Genomic DNA, 20,305 nt, shown 5'->3' with positions numbered 1-20,305 from the left:
TGTTCTACATAGGGTTGCCTTTGAACATCACTTGGAAGTTGCAGCTGGTCTGGAATGCAGTGGCATATTTTATTTCATTTTATTATTTTATTATTTCATTAAACAAATGGCTGCCAAACTCACACGTAATGACTCCAACAGCTTGCAATGTTACAACATCAAACTATGTAACACCCCTATTCTGCACATTGTACATGCTCCCAGCAGAATTCCAAGTGTGATTGAAAGTGCTGGTCATCACCTATAAAACCCTTCATAGCATAAAGCCAAGTTATCTGTGGGATCACCTGTCTCTACTTCTTCAATGACTGGCCAGGCTGGCAGTACTTTGATGGGGTTATTATCTTTAAAAAATGTACCATAGGACTCCCTTTCGTGTCCCTTTCAGAAGGAGGAAAACCCTCTCCCATTTTGCAGCTGTTCTGACATTCTCTGGGTCCAAAAGCTGGAAGGCAAATACATATCATTATGTTTAGAATAAATTTTAAAGAACATGAATGCAAATTCTGGTTAACTACTTTTTAACCAATTTCACATGCAAAGTCAAAATAAACTTAGGGTGCCATGCAGAGCAAGTCATAGATATTCCTTGCTATGCTTCAGATCTGATTAATTTAATGAATCTTTTGTCATTTGTGCTAATTTAAGGCTTTTTGGCTCACTTGTTTTTCTTTAAAATCTTGTGATTTTTTCCTATGCTCTATGTGTAAGATTTTTATTTTTAAAATCCCGAACTGCCTCTGTGGCCATGATTATTCTATTTCTAGCTGTTGTGAGTATCCCTAGAAAGAGTTAAAAATGTTATTGCCAGGTCCCTCCAGAAGTGATAGAAAAAGTCAGGCCAGGCATTTGTTGGAAATTATTTACTGTTCTTAGATTTTTCTAGCTGGAGAATTGAAGAGGGTGACGAATGTGCTATTTTTCTGTTATGGCAAAATAATGTTAGAAGCATTTATCTCTGCAAGCATAAAATAGCCATATGTATAGTGCCCCAGAATTCCCCTATGTAAAACCTTTTTCCCTGGGCTGAAGAAAGGGTAGATTCTAGTTAATGAGTTCCAGAACATCAGGCCAGCGAAGGTAATTCATATCAACCTCATAAAAACTCTTTATTGATGTCTCCAGAGGGGAAATCCGGATGTGACCATTTATTTATTCTGGATTTTGGCCATGTATTTATTCTGGATTTTACCTCTCTCTCCTCTATTTAACATTTTCTTCTAGTGAGTCTTAAAGGGACAGAATATCCCTTTCTTCCAAGCTGTTATTTGGAAGTTTTTTCATCTGGCATAGAAGTACATTCATTAACTCTTGCAACCCACAGCCAATTCATTCTTTGCTTCTGTGTCTCTTTCAGTTTGAGAAACATATTTTGCAACATTGGGAGGGATGCTTTTTCTCCCCACCCTCCCTTTGGATCACAGTCTCAGCATTGTTCAGAATGGTTGAACTAATGCAAAAATAAGGTTTGAGATAGGATGCCACACAGTTTTCCATTATAATGGTGTTATCTCTACTGCTAGATGTTTGGCTACCTCTTGTGTGATTTATTAAAGCTACCATGTGTATTATAAAAATACAGCTATTTGAGATATACAGCTATAAGAGATATTTTAAAAAACCCTTCTCTTTTCTGCAATACTCTGAAGTTTGGAAGCCCACATATCATGTTCTACATTTACTAAACTTACCTCAACAGATATGAATCTAGGTTTAAGGAATGCATCCTACAGAAAGAGAACGCCTTTTTCCAAAACTTTCCTTTTTTTCTCTTTAAGAAAAGTAAGTTTATATATTAGCTGTCTGGCTTACGGTAAGTCAATCCCTAGGCTAAACAACAAGACCAACTGCAACAGAGAAGAGTCAAAATCCCCACTTAAGTTTAAAATGAAACAAAGCAATAGACCTAGTTACTAGCATTAATCAGACAAAAACATTTAGGAATGTTATTGATTCTGATAAAGCAGCTCCATGAGATGCTGCAGTGGGATGTGCCAGACTTTTAAAGATAAAATAAGTTCATCAAACATGTGTCCAAGAACAGCATCCAAGAAAAAAAAACAGATCAGCCAATTTTGATAGCCTGATCAGATGTCTTCTAGGGGATTCCTTCTGTACCTTTTTGGCATGAGGCTGAGTAATATGAAAATCAAATGGAGATATAGATTCCTATAGAACACATTTACCCTACTTGCCAACATTCAAATAAGCAAAGATCAATGCCAGACAAACGATCAGACAGAAAACAATAATTAAGAGGCCATCAAGAAAAAAACTAAAACTGGCAGGGCAAGCTACTGCAGCAAATCTCACACTCACTTGCACTGATGATGTTACCTACTTGGGTAATGAAATAACTATAAGCAAAAAATCAAGCCCAGGTACCACTAAGAACTCCATGGTAACTGAATCTGAATTATATTTCTCATCCATGCAGCAATACCCACAAAGAGGGTTCAAAATAGGAAAGGTGACAGTTGTGGCATCATGATTGAAGCCCTATCCATTTATATGTAGATGCAATGTTAATAAATGTACTCAAAGAACCATGCTTCTTAATGATGTCATGACCACCATCTTACCTATTTTGACAGCACCTGCAAATATTATCCTCTTTCCCTACTTCTCCTCACCATTGAACATAAAACATCCATACTTCTTACATGTCATCCTGTTCAATGTTCATCTTTGTACCTTAAGTGCTCATTCCACTATCATGCTTGCATCAAACATTCTCCAAATATGCAGTGCAAGAAAGATGAGATGGGAGGACAGAACCAATTATGACCATTAAGAACCTGATAGAAAACAATTGTTGTATACTAGAGACTATATTATTAAAACAGAAACAAGCAAAATGGAATTGCATTGTACGATCAATATGTGTGATTCTAATGCCAAAATAAAGCTAAAGTATATGAAAGCAGCACATTGGCAAATACAAGTACTGGGTTCAATTGTGCTCAGTTGGTTTGATTCACACCAATATTAAGCCACAAATTATGGTTCATAAACAGTACCTCAAAATTACGTTCACAGATTGTACTAAGCAAGAACCAAATAATTTCTAATTTAACATTATCTTTGAATAAGGAATTTTGGTGTCCTTTTTGTAGGCAGAGCGTGAGAAATTTGGGAAAGAAGATGATACTTTTAGACTCAGTCAGATGAGAGGACAGCCGAATCGATCCGTGAGTAGCCTTCAGCAGGAGATGGAAGACATCATGATGCAAAATGAACACCTGCAGGTTTGTTGAACTTATTGAACCTAGAGGTTACTAGAGAGATTAATTATTCATAAAGTAGTGCTACGGAGAGCTTTGTAAAATAAAAATATGTATACTTCTGCATTCTTATTTGCTAGTCTGAAAAACTTACAGCTTGTTCTAACAGCCCATCTATCCTTTGGCTGGTATGTTGATGAACAGCATAATTTATTTTTTTATCACCTCTTCACAGTCGCTTCAAGCACAATAATTAGAGGAGAAAGCAGCCAATGCTCATACCTAACACTCAATTTCTTTAAAAGGTCATGGATCATATTCTACTGCAGAAGAGAAGAAATAATTTCTCTAATTATTATAAACTAAGTTGTAAAGGCAGGGTGAAATGAAATCCATGAGCAACTGGCAAGCAAACAATTGTCTGCATGCTTTGGGGGATATTTTTGGTGGAGATTAATATTCATTCTGGTGAATTCTATTGAATGGCAAGAGGAAGGCAGCTAAACAAGTTCTAGTTATGCTTTTTTTCTTGTCTGTTTTCCATTTGTTTTCCAAATGCACTAAGATCTGACATGGAGACACAGATTACAAAATCCAGCCCATGTAGATAACTGAGACTGTCAACCCCGAAGCTGACCTGACCAAAGCCATTTTGATTGCTTCAGTGTTGCCACACTGGAGCTGAAGGTCAGGGAAAGGCAATTTGAGATAGAGGGGATTTTGTAGCCAAAGCAAAGTATTTTCTCTTGGGAACCAAGGACATTCTCACACCTGGTCAGAGGAAGGCTTAGTTGCCATATCACACTGTGATTGGACCATGTGACTGATTGTTTTGAGAAAGTAGATTTTTTTTAACTTTTAATTAGGTGAAAACCACGGGAGTTTTCAGAGTCAGTTTTCACCAGATATGTGCCAAAATGATAGTTCCAATAAAGTTATTCTTTGAGGAATCTACTTGCCTTGGAATTTTGCTTGATATGGATCTATTACTTGGAACCCTGGCAGAGAGAAGGAAATACAATACCTATTAATGTAGGTCTTCTTCTGTTACAAGAGACCAGTTTAGGCTTATGGTGAACATGCCCTGCCCCTTATCTGCTACCTGCAAGAAAAAAGAAAAATCACTTTAAGAAAACAGGAGAAGAATCAGAAAAAAGAACAGGAAAAGGGTATTATCAGAGACAAAAAAGATCCTTTAGCCCCACCCACCATTTGCTTCAGGTTAGGCTATCATGTTAACAGAGTACAGGTTAGAACCTCAACCTACAGCACTTCATTTAGTGACCGTTTCAAGGTTACAATGGTACTGAAAAAGTGACTTATGACCATTTTTCATACTTATGACATTGCAGTATCCCCATGGTCACATGATCAAAATTCAGATGCTTGGCAAATAGTTCATATTTATGACAGTTGCAGTGTCCCAAGTATGTGATCACCTTTTGTAACCTCCTGATAAGCAAAATCAATGGGGAAGGCTGATTTCATGTAAGAACCGTGCTACTAACTTAACTGCAGTGATTCACATAACTGTGGCAAGAAAAGTCGTAAAATGGAGCATAATAAATATCTTGCATAACAACAGAAATTTTGGGCTCAATTCTTTATTGTAAGTCAAGGACTACCTGCTCCTTGTGGCTAGAATGGTCGTTAGAATGCAGTATTGCAGCCAAACTCTGTCCGCAGTCTGGAATTTGAACCTGACAGAGTCAAGGTGAATTGAGCCTTCCATCTTTTCAAGGTTGGTAAAATGAAGACCCGGATTGTTGGAGGCAATATGCTGACATTGTATGCTGCCCAGAGATTGCTGTAAAGTGCTATTGCTACCTCTGAAGGCATGCAACCTTCAACAACAAAACAAAAACATTGCTGACCCCTGCAGTTATGAAGCTCTGGAAGCCAACTTTACCAACATATTCAACATCACAGTCCCATGAAGCTATGAACCCCCATAAACCCCCATGAAGCTTCAACCACAACAATACAAGAGCACACAATAGATACAAACTCAATATAAACCGCTTCAAACTCGATTGCAGAAAGTACAACTTCAGCAACAGAGTGGTCAATGCCTGGAATGCTCTACCTGACTCTATTGTTACATCCTCTAACCCCCACTCCTTTAACCTCAAACTAACCACTATTGACCTCACCCCATTCCTAAGAGGTCTGTAAGGGGCGTGCATAAGTGCACAATCAAGCCTACCGTCCCTGTCCTATTGTCCCCATTTATTTGTACCTATTTCCTGTATTCTTACTCATGTTTATACTTATATCTATTATCTTGTAAGTGATTGACAAATCAAATAAATAAACAAACTAACTAACTAATAAATAAATAAATTCTAGGTTCAGATTGCAGAGCTGGAACAAACACAGGCCCAGCGACTGATGGAACTGACATCACAACATCAGATGGACATGGAACTAGAAACAGAAAGACTACGCAGTGCTCAACTCCAAGCCGAACGGACATTGCAATCCCAGGAAAGAACCCATCGGCAAAGGGTGAAAAATTTGGAAGAACAGGTATAATATAGGTGTAGACTGACTTTCTTTTCTTAATAATGTCTAAAATCTGTAAATAGAATACTGACATGCACACTGAAAGGTTTATATAAATTTCCCATGTTTGTATGCATTGGGATAATGGTTGAAAGAATGAAGAAAATCCAGAGGATTTGGTTTGTTTAAAGACATCAGGGAGAAAAGAGTTTATTTTTTTCCAAATTCCTCTGTGAATGAACATCAGTCCAAATATCTTAAAGCAGGGCAGAAAAAAAATCATTCTGTCCATTGGATTTTCTTGATGAATATTTTTTTAAAATATTTGAGTTTAGAAATCCTATTAGTGTTACAAATGGATGGATGGATGATTGTAGTTTATTCAATAAGCTTTGGTTAATCAAGCTTTAGTTCAATGAGCAAAACTTATTCTTCTAAATCATTTTTGTCTTCTTCATGATTTGAAGATGCCATAGGCTGGATTTACACATGAATTTAAGCCAAAACCAAACAAACTATGTTATAGTTTATGAATGCACAAAAAGAACCCAGCCAATCTATGAGATAAATAAGGGCTTCCAGGATAAAATAAGGAAGGAGAGGAATAAAATAAGATGATGGAGGGTGCAAAGTTCAATTTTGATTCATGCTCAGCACAAGAATGTCTTACAATAGGAACTGCAGCTGTACTTAATAGGATTGTTTGGTGATCCTAAACCAGAAGATTCAATGTACTGGCATTAAAAAGGTTTGTGAGTATTTTAATATTCACAATACTTGAGCCATTTCCCAAAGAAAGAAAAGGTTATAAGACTTCCTCCCACATTGTAGTAGAATAAATCCAAATTTGAATTTATACTTTTTTTAGCTTGATCATACAGTATTTGATCAGCACTGCCTCCTAATCATAATTCAAGCTAATTATCAACAAGAGAAAATAAAGTAGGAGAATCACATCAGGACTGTGTGTAAATACTTATAAACAAATTACCATAATTTTCTATCTGAAGCTCTCTCATTTGTAAGCAAGTTTTTAGAAGTGAAGAAAGTGATGGAATGAAGTCATAGAAAACAATTAAGGGTGTTAATTAAAACAATTGAACATAGTGCTTATGCTATCCCTACAGCTTTGATTTTAGGAAATTGAATGAATGTGAAGATGAAGGATTGGTTTAGGCCAGTGAGAACTGAATCTAAATCCATCCTCATTAGGGTCATGAAGCACACATAGTAACTATGACCTAGTTGCAATGACTCAGCTTTAATACTTACCGGGCTTGTGAAGTCAAAATCTGAAAACTTTTAAGTACTAGAAGAATGTAGCAAGAAGGATGATTTGTCCCCAAAATTCATTATGCCGCTCTGATGAATCTGATACTGGTTGCAGTTGAAGTCATAACTCTGAATTAAATTATCTATTCATATTTATCTTTGCCTATGCTTATGTTTTTGTAGGTGAATTCTCTGAAAGAGCAATTGGATAAAGAAGTGAGAAGACGGCAGGTGTACCTGAGCCAGGTGCTTCATACAGTAAAATGATGAATAAGCCAAACATTGCACCTGGATCTCAGATGGCCCAAAAGCAAATCCATCCTTCAGCATGATTCTTACACTCAAGATTTGGATTCATTCATTTCTTGCATTAGGGCACTCAACTGAAGCACAGTCAGAGAAATTGAAGATCCAAGATGAGCAATGCTAGCATGCAGTATTTCTCCACCCAAATAGCACATACTCTGAACACTTGGAAGGCACAGTAAAGATACCAAATAACTAGGCAGCAAACTGCCAAGAGGAAACCCTGCTGTGTGGGCAGCTGTTCTCTTTAAGATGCTTGAAAGCCAGGGCACCAGTGCTTAACTAATTCAGTTAGAACATCTGACAGGGAGGGGATTCTCATTTGTTTGGGTCTTGGGGTGATGTATCCCTGCATGATCTCTTAGAGCTTTCAGTACTGGCTGTACAAACTTTGACATTCCAGGTGTCTGCTAGGAGCACCCTGCTATTTATATATCTGCATTTCCATCAGTTGTCAGATTATTTTCCCTCCTGCTGGCAAATATTGCTTGATGCACTGTGCAAAATTATAACTTCCTCTTCCTGCATAGTTATACATGAGGTGGCTATTTGGTTGCAGTCACTCAGTGTCACTATTAACCTGTGCATCATACCAAAACACAGTTCTGCTGGCACCAAATTCATAACACAGTATAGAGAAATTAGGAAGAATAGTGAAAACAATACCCAAAAATTGATCGAATGTTTGCTGTGTCTATGAACATCAACCCATTTTCATGGTGGCAGGTGGCCAGATTAATTCAAACCTAAGTCATTTTATGACATGCTGGACTCCAGATATGTCAAAGTGTTAACATTTGACATCCACCCACTCTGCCAGCTGACAGGCTCCAAGAAATCCCTTCTGGAATCAAACACTGGTTTCCCTGGGAATGACAAGAAGCCATCTTGGAATTGCTGTAAACATCACCTGTTATCATTGTTGCACATTTTTTCCTTATGAATATTTGATTTTCCGAATCAAGTTGGGAAATGCATGTTGCCAGTGAGTAAAATAAAGATGTAAAAACACATTTCCTAAATTGAGGAAAGCAGTTTGCATTATTTTATAAAGAAATACACTATACAGTATGTTTGCAATAGATAGTATTTAAGATGTAGTAGCCCTGAAATTTGGACAACTTTTAACAGCAGAAAGTTTTGTGGCAGATTTGTTATAGTATAAGCTGTCAAGACGGCTGAGGATCACTTATGCATCTGATGATGGGGACTGTAGCCAATAAAACTTTTGTGGCAAAACAATCTGTTTGTCCTTCTGATATCCCCAAATCTCTTTATTCAAGTATTCTTGCTACAACAGTTAAAACAGCCCCCTATAACTCCCTATTGCGTTGATCTCTTTCTTGATTAAACACAGCATAAAGGACCCACTGTCCAAATTGAATCCCATACAGTGCGTCATACTTGTATTACAAAGTAAGATCGAAATGTATTCATCTGATATGATTACTAAACAAATAACCTGATACTTCTATAAAAGGAGGTTAAGGATTGCTAAGAATTACTGGAATTTTGAAAATACTCTTCATGGTTCTTTAGAGAAAATCTCTGATGGCTAAAATCTGCTTAAAGCTGACTTACTAAGGTTACATGCTGCGCATCAAGAATCAGATGATGAAATTTGCAGTCATTTTTATTAATGTTGATTTGTATACATATTGTTTGACTCCAGAACTAGATCCATACCATGGCATATAAAGGCACTAATGTGCCTGTAAACCCTTTATTTTCTGTGGTGGTTGCCAAAGTTCATGTTCCACTTGAATTATAGCATCTAAAAAGCTTTAAAAGCAGGAAAATTTAGAGTTAGGAAACACCACTAGCAGCCCAGTTATTTCCACAGATGCCTACATTAGAGGGATCTTATTCACTTGAGGCACTTTGTTCACTTGCTTTGTATGTTCCCCTATCTAGAAAAACAGAAAAGATAAGCTGGAATGGTACAGATGGAATAATAAAGACATTCTAGTGAACTGGTGCTTTTTAATCTATTGTATTATCTGTGGCTTCAGTTTTATGAGTGAAGACGACAGCCATTTTATAGGATTGACTTACATTTTCTCTGAATTCCTGAGACTCCATATAAAGCAAAAAATGTATATATCCATAAGTTTAGACCTATTTTTATGCTGGCATGAAATCCCAGTTCCATTATTTATGAAATGCAGACATGCCTGTGCCCATAATGTGGTTGATTTATTCATTCTTTAAGCTTGTCTAAATCAAGATTAATTTAGCCAACCTCCAAGGACCACTTTCTGCCCTGTCTCTCATAGATAAGACTCTAGCACTAATGATCCTTTTTTTGTTATTTTATAAAATAACATAAATCATTGCCCTTAATGCTAGAACATTAAGTGCCAAGCGGCAAAAGGGAGTTTGTTGTGTTCTTAATTTCCACCACCTGGTTTTGACCTACGCCTGGGCAAAGAGCTGGGAATCCCAGAAAATTGGTATGCATTGCTAACACAGTCAGCTCCAATGAGGGAAAGTTTCCACGGGTGAATTTAGTTAATCTGATGCTGAGCCCTGCTGTTCTTTTTCTGCTCAGTTTCAGTTCTTACACAGGAATCTGTTCCTTGGCCTCCATTCAGCGCTGAAACAGACCTTGCAGTAATTACCACAGCAGATATTTCTACTGCCTTTTTTTAGTATTGAATACAAGCAGCTTCAAAACAAGGTCCCGGTGGAAAAGAGATTTATCTTCCAAACACTGAAAGCTAAACATTCCCCTTGTAGCTACCAACAAACACTGCAACATTTTGTTTTTCTACAAAATGTATCATAACAGTTGCCATTGTGTGGATGTGTATGTTTTGAAAGGTGAAAAAGGATTAAAACAAATACCAGCTTTGTTAAGCCATTTCATACTCCACTTGGATCATGAACTCCATAGTATAATTCATAGTTCCGACTACTGGAAGTGGAGCTTTAAGAGGGATCTGACTTACTTTACATGAGAGCAAGTCAAAAAGCAAACCAGAGTTACTTGATACAAATCCAACAACAGTTTGTTGAAATTAAGATATCTTACAGATGTGTTCCTGGAAGCATGTCCCAGGGATTCATAGGATCTGCTTTTGAGACTCTTCCTTTGAAAGCAACAGAATGGGCACACAATTATGTCCTACTTTTATTAAATAAAATAATACCCACATATCAATAGGTTTATTTCTAGGAAAGTGTATGATTGACATGTTAGTCATGATCAATTTAACTTACATAGTACAACTCAGCAACTTTTGTTGGGTCATGTAAAATATATTTCATAAGGGAACGAATCTGTCAATTTACTTGCTTATTTTGACAAGATAAAAATGCTAGTAATTGTAAATATTACTTGAAGTATTAGGTACAACTTTCTTTGCAACCACATGAGCTTCTTATAACTCGGCTTCATAAACACTTTTTTTTTTTTTGCAAACTACAAGAAACACCTATCTCCCTTGCCATCTTTTAAAAGGGAAAACTCTTTTCAGGGATCTGAAAAGCCATGTATCATTGGCCAAGGAGCATGGCGTGTAGTCTTAAGAAGCATGCTATTATTTTGCCACTTCGACTCATAGAAGTCACATTTCCAGAGGAGTGGGGATGAAATATCACATTTTTCCATGGGGAGAGGTGGAGGGCTAGGATGGAATGGCATGTTTGAAGGGACATGGGTGTATCCAGCCTTAGAAATTTAAAGCAAAGTTTTAAAAGAACCAAAAAGTGAGGCCACCAGATTTGGGCTCTGTTACTAAAATTCACCAGGGTGCTATGCAAATATGAGTAAGGGTTATGTATAATTCACAGTCTATGAATTCTGATTTCTTTGCTAATCTAAGGGAACATTGGAATACAAGCATCAACAAAATCAGTTAGCACCAGTGGAGATGATCTGGTTGCCTCCTCAGGCATCTTTTCCACCTTGCATACCACAGCAATTTCGTGAGGTTTATAAAAAAGATAAATACAGGAAAAGAACAACACGGAACAAACAGGAAAGGGAGCAAATACTTGTTAACTAAAGAGGCAAGGATTAAAGATTAGTTTGTTCTTTGGAAACAAAGTATGTACTTGCTTAAAGGTTCACTGTTTATTCAGCTAATTCTTGCACAACTTTGTCAATTAGTTTATAACTTTTATTCCTGAGTGGTAAGCTGCATAGGTGGATCTTAATGAGCTTTTGTATATCCTCTAAAATATGTCCCTAGATAAAGCTGGAATTAAATAGGAATAAGCCTCCCTTTATGTGGCAGGATAGCCAAGTGACATACATGGGTTCAGCTGTGATTCAATGAGAGGAGATAGTTGCATTTGCGGGACTAAAACTGTTCCAGAGCTGTATGAATGACAAACAACATACAATGCTACCATGGTATACAATCCTATGTATGAAAAGGAAATGAGATGATCTCATACTCGTGGCACTTGTTTCCCAGGAGAGTGAAGCCACAAAGTGGAAATATTAGAACTTGCTTTTTAAGTTAACTTTCACAGTACCATATGTTGGAATGAATCTATTGTTTTAATTAATTCAGTTTCCAAGACACTAATGAGAAAAATAATTGTTATATGTACAGTATGTTCTTAGCCACGAACTTCCTATATTGTTTTCCAACTTCCAGGGGAAGGAATGGCTTCTCAACATGTGGATTGCCAACTTTGCTGTCAAGAAGAAAAATGGCCTAGCTGGCTGTGATGCTTCCTATTAAAATGTCTCAGGAAGATGGATAGCCTATGTAGTTGTTTATTTGAGAAGCTTTATTTGTCCTCATGATCTAATCTGTTGAGAAATGACGATCATCTCTACACTGAAAAATACTGAGCTGTGTTGAGGTATTCCCTGTTAGAAAAATGAGTGCACTCAGGGAAACGTAGTAAGAGTGGTGATGAATAACATACAATCAGTACACAGATACACTGAATAGTAAAATGTAAGTTTTACTTCCAGTAAACAGGTAAACAAAGTCCAACAAACAGTCCAAATCATTCACGGTTAAAGCAGGTAGTATTCAATACGATCAGTCCAGGGATAATCCAAAAACGAAGTCCAGTATCATCAAAGTTCAGTAAACAGAGTTTGCTAATAGTTGCAAGACTCACAGCAATCCAAGCAGAACGACGATCAGGCAAAAAGCAACAGGGAAATGCAAGAGAGAACAAACCAAGTTTCTGGCTCCATCTTATGGCTGTTGGAGGAACCTCAGCCAATCCCAGGTTACAACATTCTCTTAAAGATACAACAGTATTAAATGACTATCCTGGTTTATATATTGCCAACCCAACTGTTAGGTGACTATCATTCCTAACAAGCTGCTTCACACATACCACTAAGCCATGGTTCATTTAACCAAGACTTATTGCATAAAGCATACTTGGCTAGGCTTGCATGTCACATTAAGCATTAACTGATTGCTGACAAACCACACTGTCTGGGACTACGTGTCTTCCGATTTATAATGATAGATAGACAGACAGATAGATAGATGTCTGAAGCCCATTAACATCTAAGACAGTGATGGCTAACCTTTTCCATGTTGCGTGCCAAAAGTGTGTGTGCAGTGCGCTCATGTGCCTGCACCCATGATGCAATGCATGCGCAACTCCCCTACCCCTGTGCATGTGCGCGTGACCCCCCTGCACCACACCCCTCCACTCAACCCCTCCCGCACGTTGCATGTGCCTGTGCATACGCATGCATCTCCCCATGCACATTTACATCAGATACCTGACAATCAGCTGGCTGGTGGGGGGCACACGCACATGCGCAGTGGGGCTTTTCCAGGCGATCTCTCGTGTGTCAGCAGAAGTGGCTCTGCGTGCCACAGGTTCGCCATCACAAACCTCTAAGATAATGATTTTCAAACTTTTCCTTCATTACCCCAAACTGTTTTTTTTTAACCCAATGTAGATAAAACACTTTAAGTCAATGTAAATGCCCTAATTGTGATTGGGTAATGGTTCTTGTGTCATGAAGCAAAGGAAAACCAATTTTACCCAATTTGGGTAACTTATCCAGGTTTGGGATTTTTTTTAAAAAAATCATACTATATAACAGAGGTATGAAACTCGATTTCATTGAGGGCCACATCAGGGTTGTGTTCGACCTTGTGGGGACAGGGTGGGTGTGTCCAGCTTGAAGTCACTAGTGTTGGGGTGCCTGTGGTGGCCTGAGTGCTCTGCCAGTGAAAATGGGCTCCTGAGCTCTGTTTTTGGCTGTGATAGCCTCCTGCAACCCTCTGCCAGCAAAAACAAAGGCCCTCCTGAATTCCATTTTTGCTGGTAGAGGCATCGCAGGCCAATCCTTCACTTATTTCCAGAGCAGCCCTTCAGGCCAGATCTAAGCACCTCGCAGGCCGGATCCAGGCCCTAGGCCTTGAGTTTGACACCCCTGCTATATAATATCATGGTATGTTTGGGTTGGTGAGACACTGTCTGGGTCAGACAGTGGGACCAAAGATTTAGTCTTATGAGCTTTCAGATTCATGCTGGAGCCCATCCTGAGGTAACTTCTTTCTACACATTCCAGTAGAGAAAAGTTCCCTGAGGATGAGTTCCAACATGAGTCCAAAAGCTCAGAAGACAAAGCCTCTGGTCCCAGTGACCAGCCCAGATTGGATCCTGCAGCATTATCCTGGGACATGTATGGTATTTGCTTTCATTTGTGAAAAAGCCATTGTTTAATGCCTAGTGTTGTATGTGACTCAGGCAACAACAATCTATCTATCTATTGATCCTGTGTGTATGTGCATGCATATTGCTGTCATTTAACCTTACCCTGATCTAAAAGTGTTCATCGATGTAGCCAAAGGGTTAAGATTTCCCACAAGCACTCTGGAAAATACATTTTTGTGAATATCCTGATTCTTGAGAATTCCACAAGAACCCTTGAATTCTTAAGACTGGTTTAAATCTTCAGTGTAGCTCTACTCTTCTAGGGAAAAATGGGACACCTGTAAACATTGCAAGTCATGACAGTTAAACTAAACACAATCAAATTGATGCTTGTCCAACTAAAGTTCAGTGAAAATCTCATTATTGAGAAGCCTGTTAATTTGTGCAAAGATTTAGTCATCAAATAAATATATCAAAATTAGTGGGATTAATTGAAGTATTTCCTGGAATTCTATTTGTAAATTATTCCTTCAGAAGGCTATGCCAGAAACTTCTAACTTAGTTAGAGGCCATGCCCAGAAATACAATGTTCATGTTAGGAAAAAAAATTCATGCCTAGCTATATTCATCTTGTCCTTGACAACTGTCAAGGTTTCTAGAGCTGATATGTTTGTTTTAAATGTGGCTAAGGCCATATAAGAATTAATGAAAGAATGTGCATAAGAGTTATCAAAAAGAAAGTAAAAAGATTTTGTTTCCTCTTTTAATACTGGCACGTTGCTTTCTTTTTTTCTTTTTGAGATGCTAAAAATAAGACCAGGAAATTCTTTCTCGCAATATGTGTTTTAAACTACATGCCATACTCAAGTAGCTCTTTGTCTTAGCTTAAAAAAAAGTCAGCGTTTATCTTAAGCAAATTATTTTATCAGACAGGCTCAGAAAAGTTTCATTCTGCCTCAGAAGTAGGAAAGCCCAATAGCACTCTCAATCATAATACAAAAAAAATCTAAATTCCATTTAGAATCAAAGCAGTCATTTTTATACATATTGATAATTAGAAAACTGACTAAAGATGTGAAGGTAAACAAATATTTGAAGCTGCTCCTGGATGCATATTTTTTTTTCTTATAACTGAAAGCAGGATTAGAGTTTTTCGATATAATATAATCCCTTTTGGTTTTATTTTTATATTATAACCAAGTCTCACATATATGTGAATAATTTGGTAAATCTCTGCTCACTTAGAAAACCAAGTATGTGAAAACCTAGAAAGTTAAAACGATGTTCTGTCCTGCTCTCCGCTCTCCTTCATATTTTCTTTAATAAAATTTGTATTTAAGTTTTCACAAAACATACAAATACAAATAAAATATCTTTTTTTGAGAACAGCATGGCCCTGAGTTATCACTTCTCCATACAGACATAAACTCAATACATATTTATCTTATACATTCTAATCCATATCTTATAACTATTTTCACAATTTTTTCAATAGCTTTTCCCTTTCTTTACTTCCTATAGCCTTATTTTAAATTATCTACCGTGTTTCTCATATAATAAGGCCAGGTCTTTTTTTTGAGCCCGAAAAAATGGCTAGGCTGTCTTTTCGGGGTGACTTAATTCCCCCCACTTGCATCTTTGGGTGGGCAGGTGGCGAAGGCTTGGATGTTGACCTCAGCGTTGGTGGGGCACTTCATATCGGGGTCAACGCAGGCAGCACCATATTCGGGTGTGCAACAAAAGTACTTCCTAACGGCAAGCCCCCACCATTCCCCCCATTTTGCATGTTTTAATATAGGCCTTAATTTGGGGGAGGGGCTTAATTTCATTTCATGCCTATAAAATATGCTGGGACTTCCTATTGGGGGAGGCTGTATTGTTGGAGAAACAGGGTATTTCCTTTCTTAATTAAATTACATATCTTTTTCTAATTTTTAAAATCTTTCTAATCAATATTTTTATACTTTCGTCTGTCCTGTTTACAATTTCATATTATCTTTTCACATAAAACAAATTTTCCCCTGTAATTACTAGACTGGAGTGTAACGCCTTTGTATCTTTTTTCAAATCTTATTTAAAAATTTAAGTTACATCTTTACAGTTATAATATTCATTTTCTAACCTCTATTTTATAAACACATACCTATTTTCAATCGAATTCTGCTTGGTACATTCCCTTAAAATACACACTAAATTCTTAAAAGAAAAAAGTATATATGTATATATATCTGTGTATATATGTATAACAATAGTAAATGGAATAATTATTCTTTTTAAGTACAGCTCTGCCATTAATATTAATAACAATCTTTTACATTTCTATTTCTTTTAACAAACATTACCTAGTAATATCAGTTGTCTTTCACTTTAATCATCTATATTTCATATTTTACTTATTACTGTCTTTAAATAAAAAAAACCAAACAATAGTTATTAACAGTAATCAATAATTATTCTTATTCAAGTTCATCTTGTCAACTGATAAAAATCTTCCATGTTTCTTTTCAGTTTTTTTTAAACGTTCTTTTTAAATCATTGAGAGCCTTATTCTCTTTACAAACAAATATTCCACTACACATCAATAGAAATTTTTTCTATCACTTTAATCATCTAACATATTTTCTAACCCTTTTCTATTTCTAATATAACAGTGCTATCCCATGCACCCTTGCAGAATCCTCTCCTTAAGTTAAATTTTAACCATTGTCTGTGTCTTTTAAATAGGTTTATACCTTTAATTCTTGTACGTTTTTCCTGTACCTCTATATCTTGTTTCTGTCTTTTGTAGCTTCTTTTCCTTTCCCTCTTCCCACTCTTTTTCTCCCTCCCCTTTTTATTCCCTTTTCTATCTGATTCTCTCTTCTGTGATCCTCCCTTCTGCTTCTTCCTGATATTATGATTACTTTTCAAATTACTCTTTTTTTTTGGTTGTTGCTTCAATGCTTAAGTTTTTAACTCCCTTTCCTCCCTTTCCCTTTTTTACCCTGCTTAAAATTGCTTGGTCATTAAAGATGGCTTCTTCGTTGTCCCGCCCTTCTAGTTCTGCCAGTGTTTCTCGTTGTTTTTCATAGTTCAAGATCTCCATTTCTAAAAATTGAAATACGAAGCCAAAAGATCCTCTTCCGTCTTGTGCTTCTTCTTTTTGTTCTTTAAGTCTCATTTTTAACTCTTCTAGGAGTGATGCCATTTTAAAAAAAATTTAAACAACCCCCAATTGATTTTATTTTATTTCATTAGGATCCTCCATCCAAAGTTCCAGGAATCATTCAATAATCCAAAACTGTTTCTTGCTTCAAAACTGTTTCTTTTCTCACTTTCTCTTTCCAGGGGCTTTGTTATCTTATAACAAAGTTTCAGCTACAATGTATCTTTTGCAAGCCTTGTTAAAATTCCACTATCAATTTTTTTTTTAAGTTCCAGGTAGTCTCCTCCATTTTCCAGATTCCACCCTCTTTTTTCCTTTTTCCCTCCGCTGCTTTCTTTCTTTTTTTAAAGAAAGTTTTTAAATTATCCAAGAATCTTTATCCCTTTGACACTCTATTTTCAGCTAGAAATAGCCTATTAATGTCAAAGTAGATTAGTATCAATTTCTTATTCAAATCTCTTCTTCTTAATGTTCCAAGTCAGTTAAAACTGTTGATGTTAGAGGGGAAAAAAGCCGTTTCCTTTCTCTTTCGCAGCTTAAAATCTTTTTTAGGAATAGTATTAGTCTTTAAAATTCAAGTTCCAGGTACCTTAAATAGATGTTCTCCATTCAACCCAGTCAGTCAAACTTTCTCCTTTAAACTTCCTCCTGCACAATCTTGTCCGGTCGGGTTCTTCTTTGAGGTGGCCATTTCTGACCACCGCTGCAACCGCCTTTGGGAAAGGGAGTAATGGCCAGCCGAGGAGGAGAGATGCGGCTCTCCTCAACCCCGCTGACAGCTCCCCCTTCTTCACCACCTCTATGGGGTGACTTCAGCCCCAAATCCGGGCAGTTCAGGGTGCTCCAGCGGCGAGCATGGATCAAAACCGTGGACGATTGTGATTTCGGTCCATCGCTGAAGAAGCCCAAACCAGAAGTCCACTCTCCTTCCAATTTTCTGATATTAAATTTGTGTTCATTTATTCTATAACACAAAGACGGTTCAATCTGCCCCATGCAGTACACAAGTATTGTTGGATTTTGGATGCTTCTCTTCCTGGAACTGTTTTCATGTACTGATGATGTACCTAGCCTGTTAATGAAATGTGATGCAGGAAGAAAAGCACCTTCAGAGAACACCAAGATGCCAACAGTTCAAATCTGAGCCACATATATTCTTCATTGGAATTAGTAGGATATTATTGTGGCATATTATCATCTTTAGAGCACAGAGCTTTGATTTTATGATTGACAGCAAAAGTGACAGGGACATATAGCAATAGCAATAGCATTTAGACTTATATACCGCTTCACAGTGCTTTTATAGCCCTCTCTAAGCAGTTTACAGAGTCAGCATATTGCCCCCAGCAATCTGAGTCCTCATTTTACCAACCTTGGAAGGATGGAAGGTTGATTCAACCTTGAACCTGGTGAGATATGAACTGCCAAATTGCAATCAGCTGGCAGTCAGCAGAAGTAGCCTGTAGTACTGCATTCTACTCACTGCACCACCACGGCTCTTTCATTTCATATACTCCTTTCATTTCTGGATTCTGGTCATATATATATATTTTTAGCTTTAATTTGTCCTTTAATTCTTCATTGTATTCATAGAGATACACAAGCATGATTACAAGAATTACATTATCAAACATTCAGATTTGATTCTTAGGACCCAGAGAATATCTACAAATCAAGGAATTGATTGACTGGGCTCAGTCATTGTACTAAACTGCATCATGAGTTATCTGATTTTGCCTTAGTGAGTTGTATACATCCATTTAATTGTTTCTCATTCAGTAAAATGTAGCTTGCCACAGTATTAATTCTAAACCACATGACAGTGAGGGAAGACAGAAAAAGAAGTAGAAAAGTTACAAGGAGCTGTGGGAGGAAATAGTTCAAGATTGGCTGTGGAATAGTGAATGGACTAAGAAGAGACTACCAGCACCTCAGATGAAGAAAATCTTTTACACATTTTTAACTGATGTATATTAAAGATCTAAGTGGCAAGGACTGAGTACTTACAATATACATTTGAATAACAGCTCCTCAGATTATCAACCAAGATGTTGCTAATCCTGGCTCAGAATTCGGGAAGACACTGCCAAATATATTAGAAGGTAAGGTATGGAGAGAAGCTGATAAAGAAACAAAAATGCATAGATTCACATATTATACTATGATTTGTTTAGACTTTAAATATTATGTGAATTCAACTTTTTATGTTTGTAAACTTATAAATTACTATTTGTGAATGCAGATATTTTGGTATATTCAACAAAATATAGCTAAACTACAGCAAAGCTCAATGTGTCATTGACTATATATTTGCAATGTATATTTGCAACCTTTGAAATCTCATATTTTCCTTTAACCCTTCAACTATCTTCTTTTTGCCGTTTCCCTATTCATAAGATACACTGGATCATAAACTAGCTCACCAGTTATTAATCTAAATGTTGTAGAAACTCAGCCTGTGTAATTACTTTACAGTTTATGCAATAAACAGAAATTTGGGTTAAGCAAATAACAGTTATCTATGGTTGGTGTGTTTAATAGCTGAGAGAGCTGAATCTGCATTCTTCTGAGTATAACTTAGAATGCAAAACCAGAGAGCCCTATTGGAGATTGTAATCCTTTCTTTTCAAAGTAGAACTAGACAAGCTATGGGCTCCAAGGGCCACATGTATTTCTGGTTGAAAGGCACTTATTTACACATATACAACATTTATTCAACAGAAAGCTGCTCATAGTAGTAATCTTGTTCTTCCCAGCAATCCTATTATAGATCACTGCTTTCACACATCCACTCAGTTCAAGACCACTAGTTTTCTGCTATCACTAGAGTAAAAAAACCAATAGCTTCTTTCTCTCAGCCCAGGTGATAAAACTGATAAAGTGAATGACAAGGAATTGCAGATGGATGCAAGAAATCATTGCATAAGTGAACATGGAGTCAGACTCACCAAGCAAGTAAATAAGGAGATTGAATGGAGATATTTGATCAAGGAGATCAAACTAACTGTCTTCAAAGACAAGTTAAAAAGAATAAATGAAAATTTTCCATTGGTAGATCTGTCATATTGACATGTGGCAAACACTAGTGAGCTATTTTGTAAGAACCTTTACAATTGGAATATGACAAGATAAAATAAAGCAAAACTTGACATTTCAAAATGGAAATGTTGCTCTTTTACAAATGGAACTTGAGCTTGTTCAGAAGTTCTAGGAGGAGTATGTGGCTATCTTATTCTTATACTCTTGATAAATA

At 36.9% G+C, this 20,305-nt stretch overlaps 1 protein-coding gene and 1 long non-coding RNA gene across 3 annotated transcripts in view; one reads left to right on the top strand and one right to left on the bottom strand.

Annotated features, from left to right (window-relative positions):
- CROCC2 (ciliary rootlet coiled-coil, rootletin family member 2) overlaps positions 1–8,329 on the top strand; it is a 90,986-nt gene extending 82,657 nt beyond the window's left edge. For both annotated transcript variants that reach the window (XM_087964972.1, XM_087964973.1), the window contains 3 exons: positions 3,117–3,248; positions 5,574–5,753; positions 7,185–8,329. In XM_087964972.1, coding sequence (XP_087821098.1) covers positions 3,117–3,248; positions 5,574–5,753; positions 7,185–7,268 — 396 coding nt within the window. In that variant the 3' untranslated portion in view covers positions 7,269–8,329. The remainder of the gene's footprint in view (positions 1–3,116; positions 3,249–5,573; positions 5,754–7,184) is intronic.
- On the bottom strand, positions 309–19,135 carry LOC148130915 (uncharacterized). Its single transcript, XR_015749463.1, has 3 exons — positions 19,060–19,135; positions 4,184–4,222; positions 309–445 (listed from the first exon to the last, which is right to left on the bottom strand). It is a non-coding gene; the product is annotated as an uncharacterized LOC148130915 (long non-coding RNA).
- Between the last annotated feature and the right edge of the window lie 1,170 nt (positions 19,136–20,305).

Source organism: Notechis scutatus, chromosome 4, assembly GCF_049901735.1.
Source record: "Notechis scutatus isolate UNSWTSFEM ecotype Mainland chromosome 4, rNotScu1.2, whole genome shotgun sequence".
NCBI lineage: Eukaryota > Metazoa > Chordata > Lepidosauria > Squamata > Elapidae > Notechis > Notechis scutatus.
This window is presented reverse-complemented; position numbering and strand designations above follow the sequence as displayed.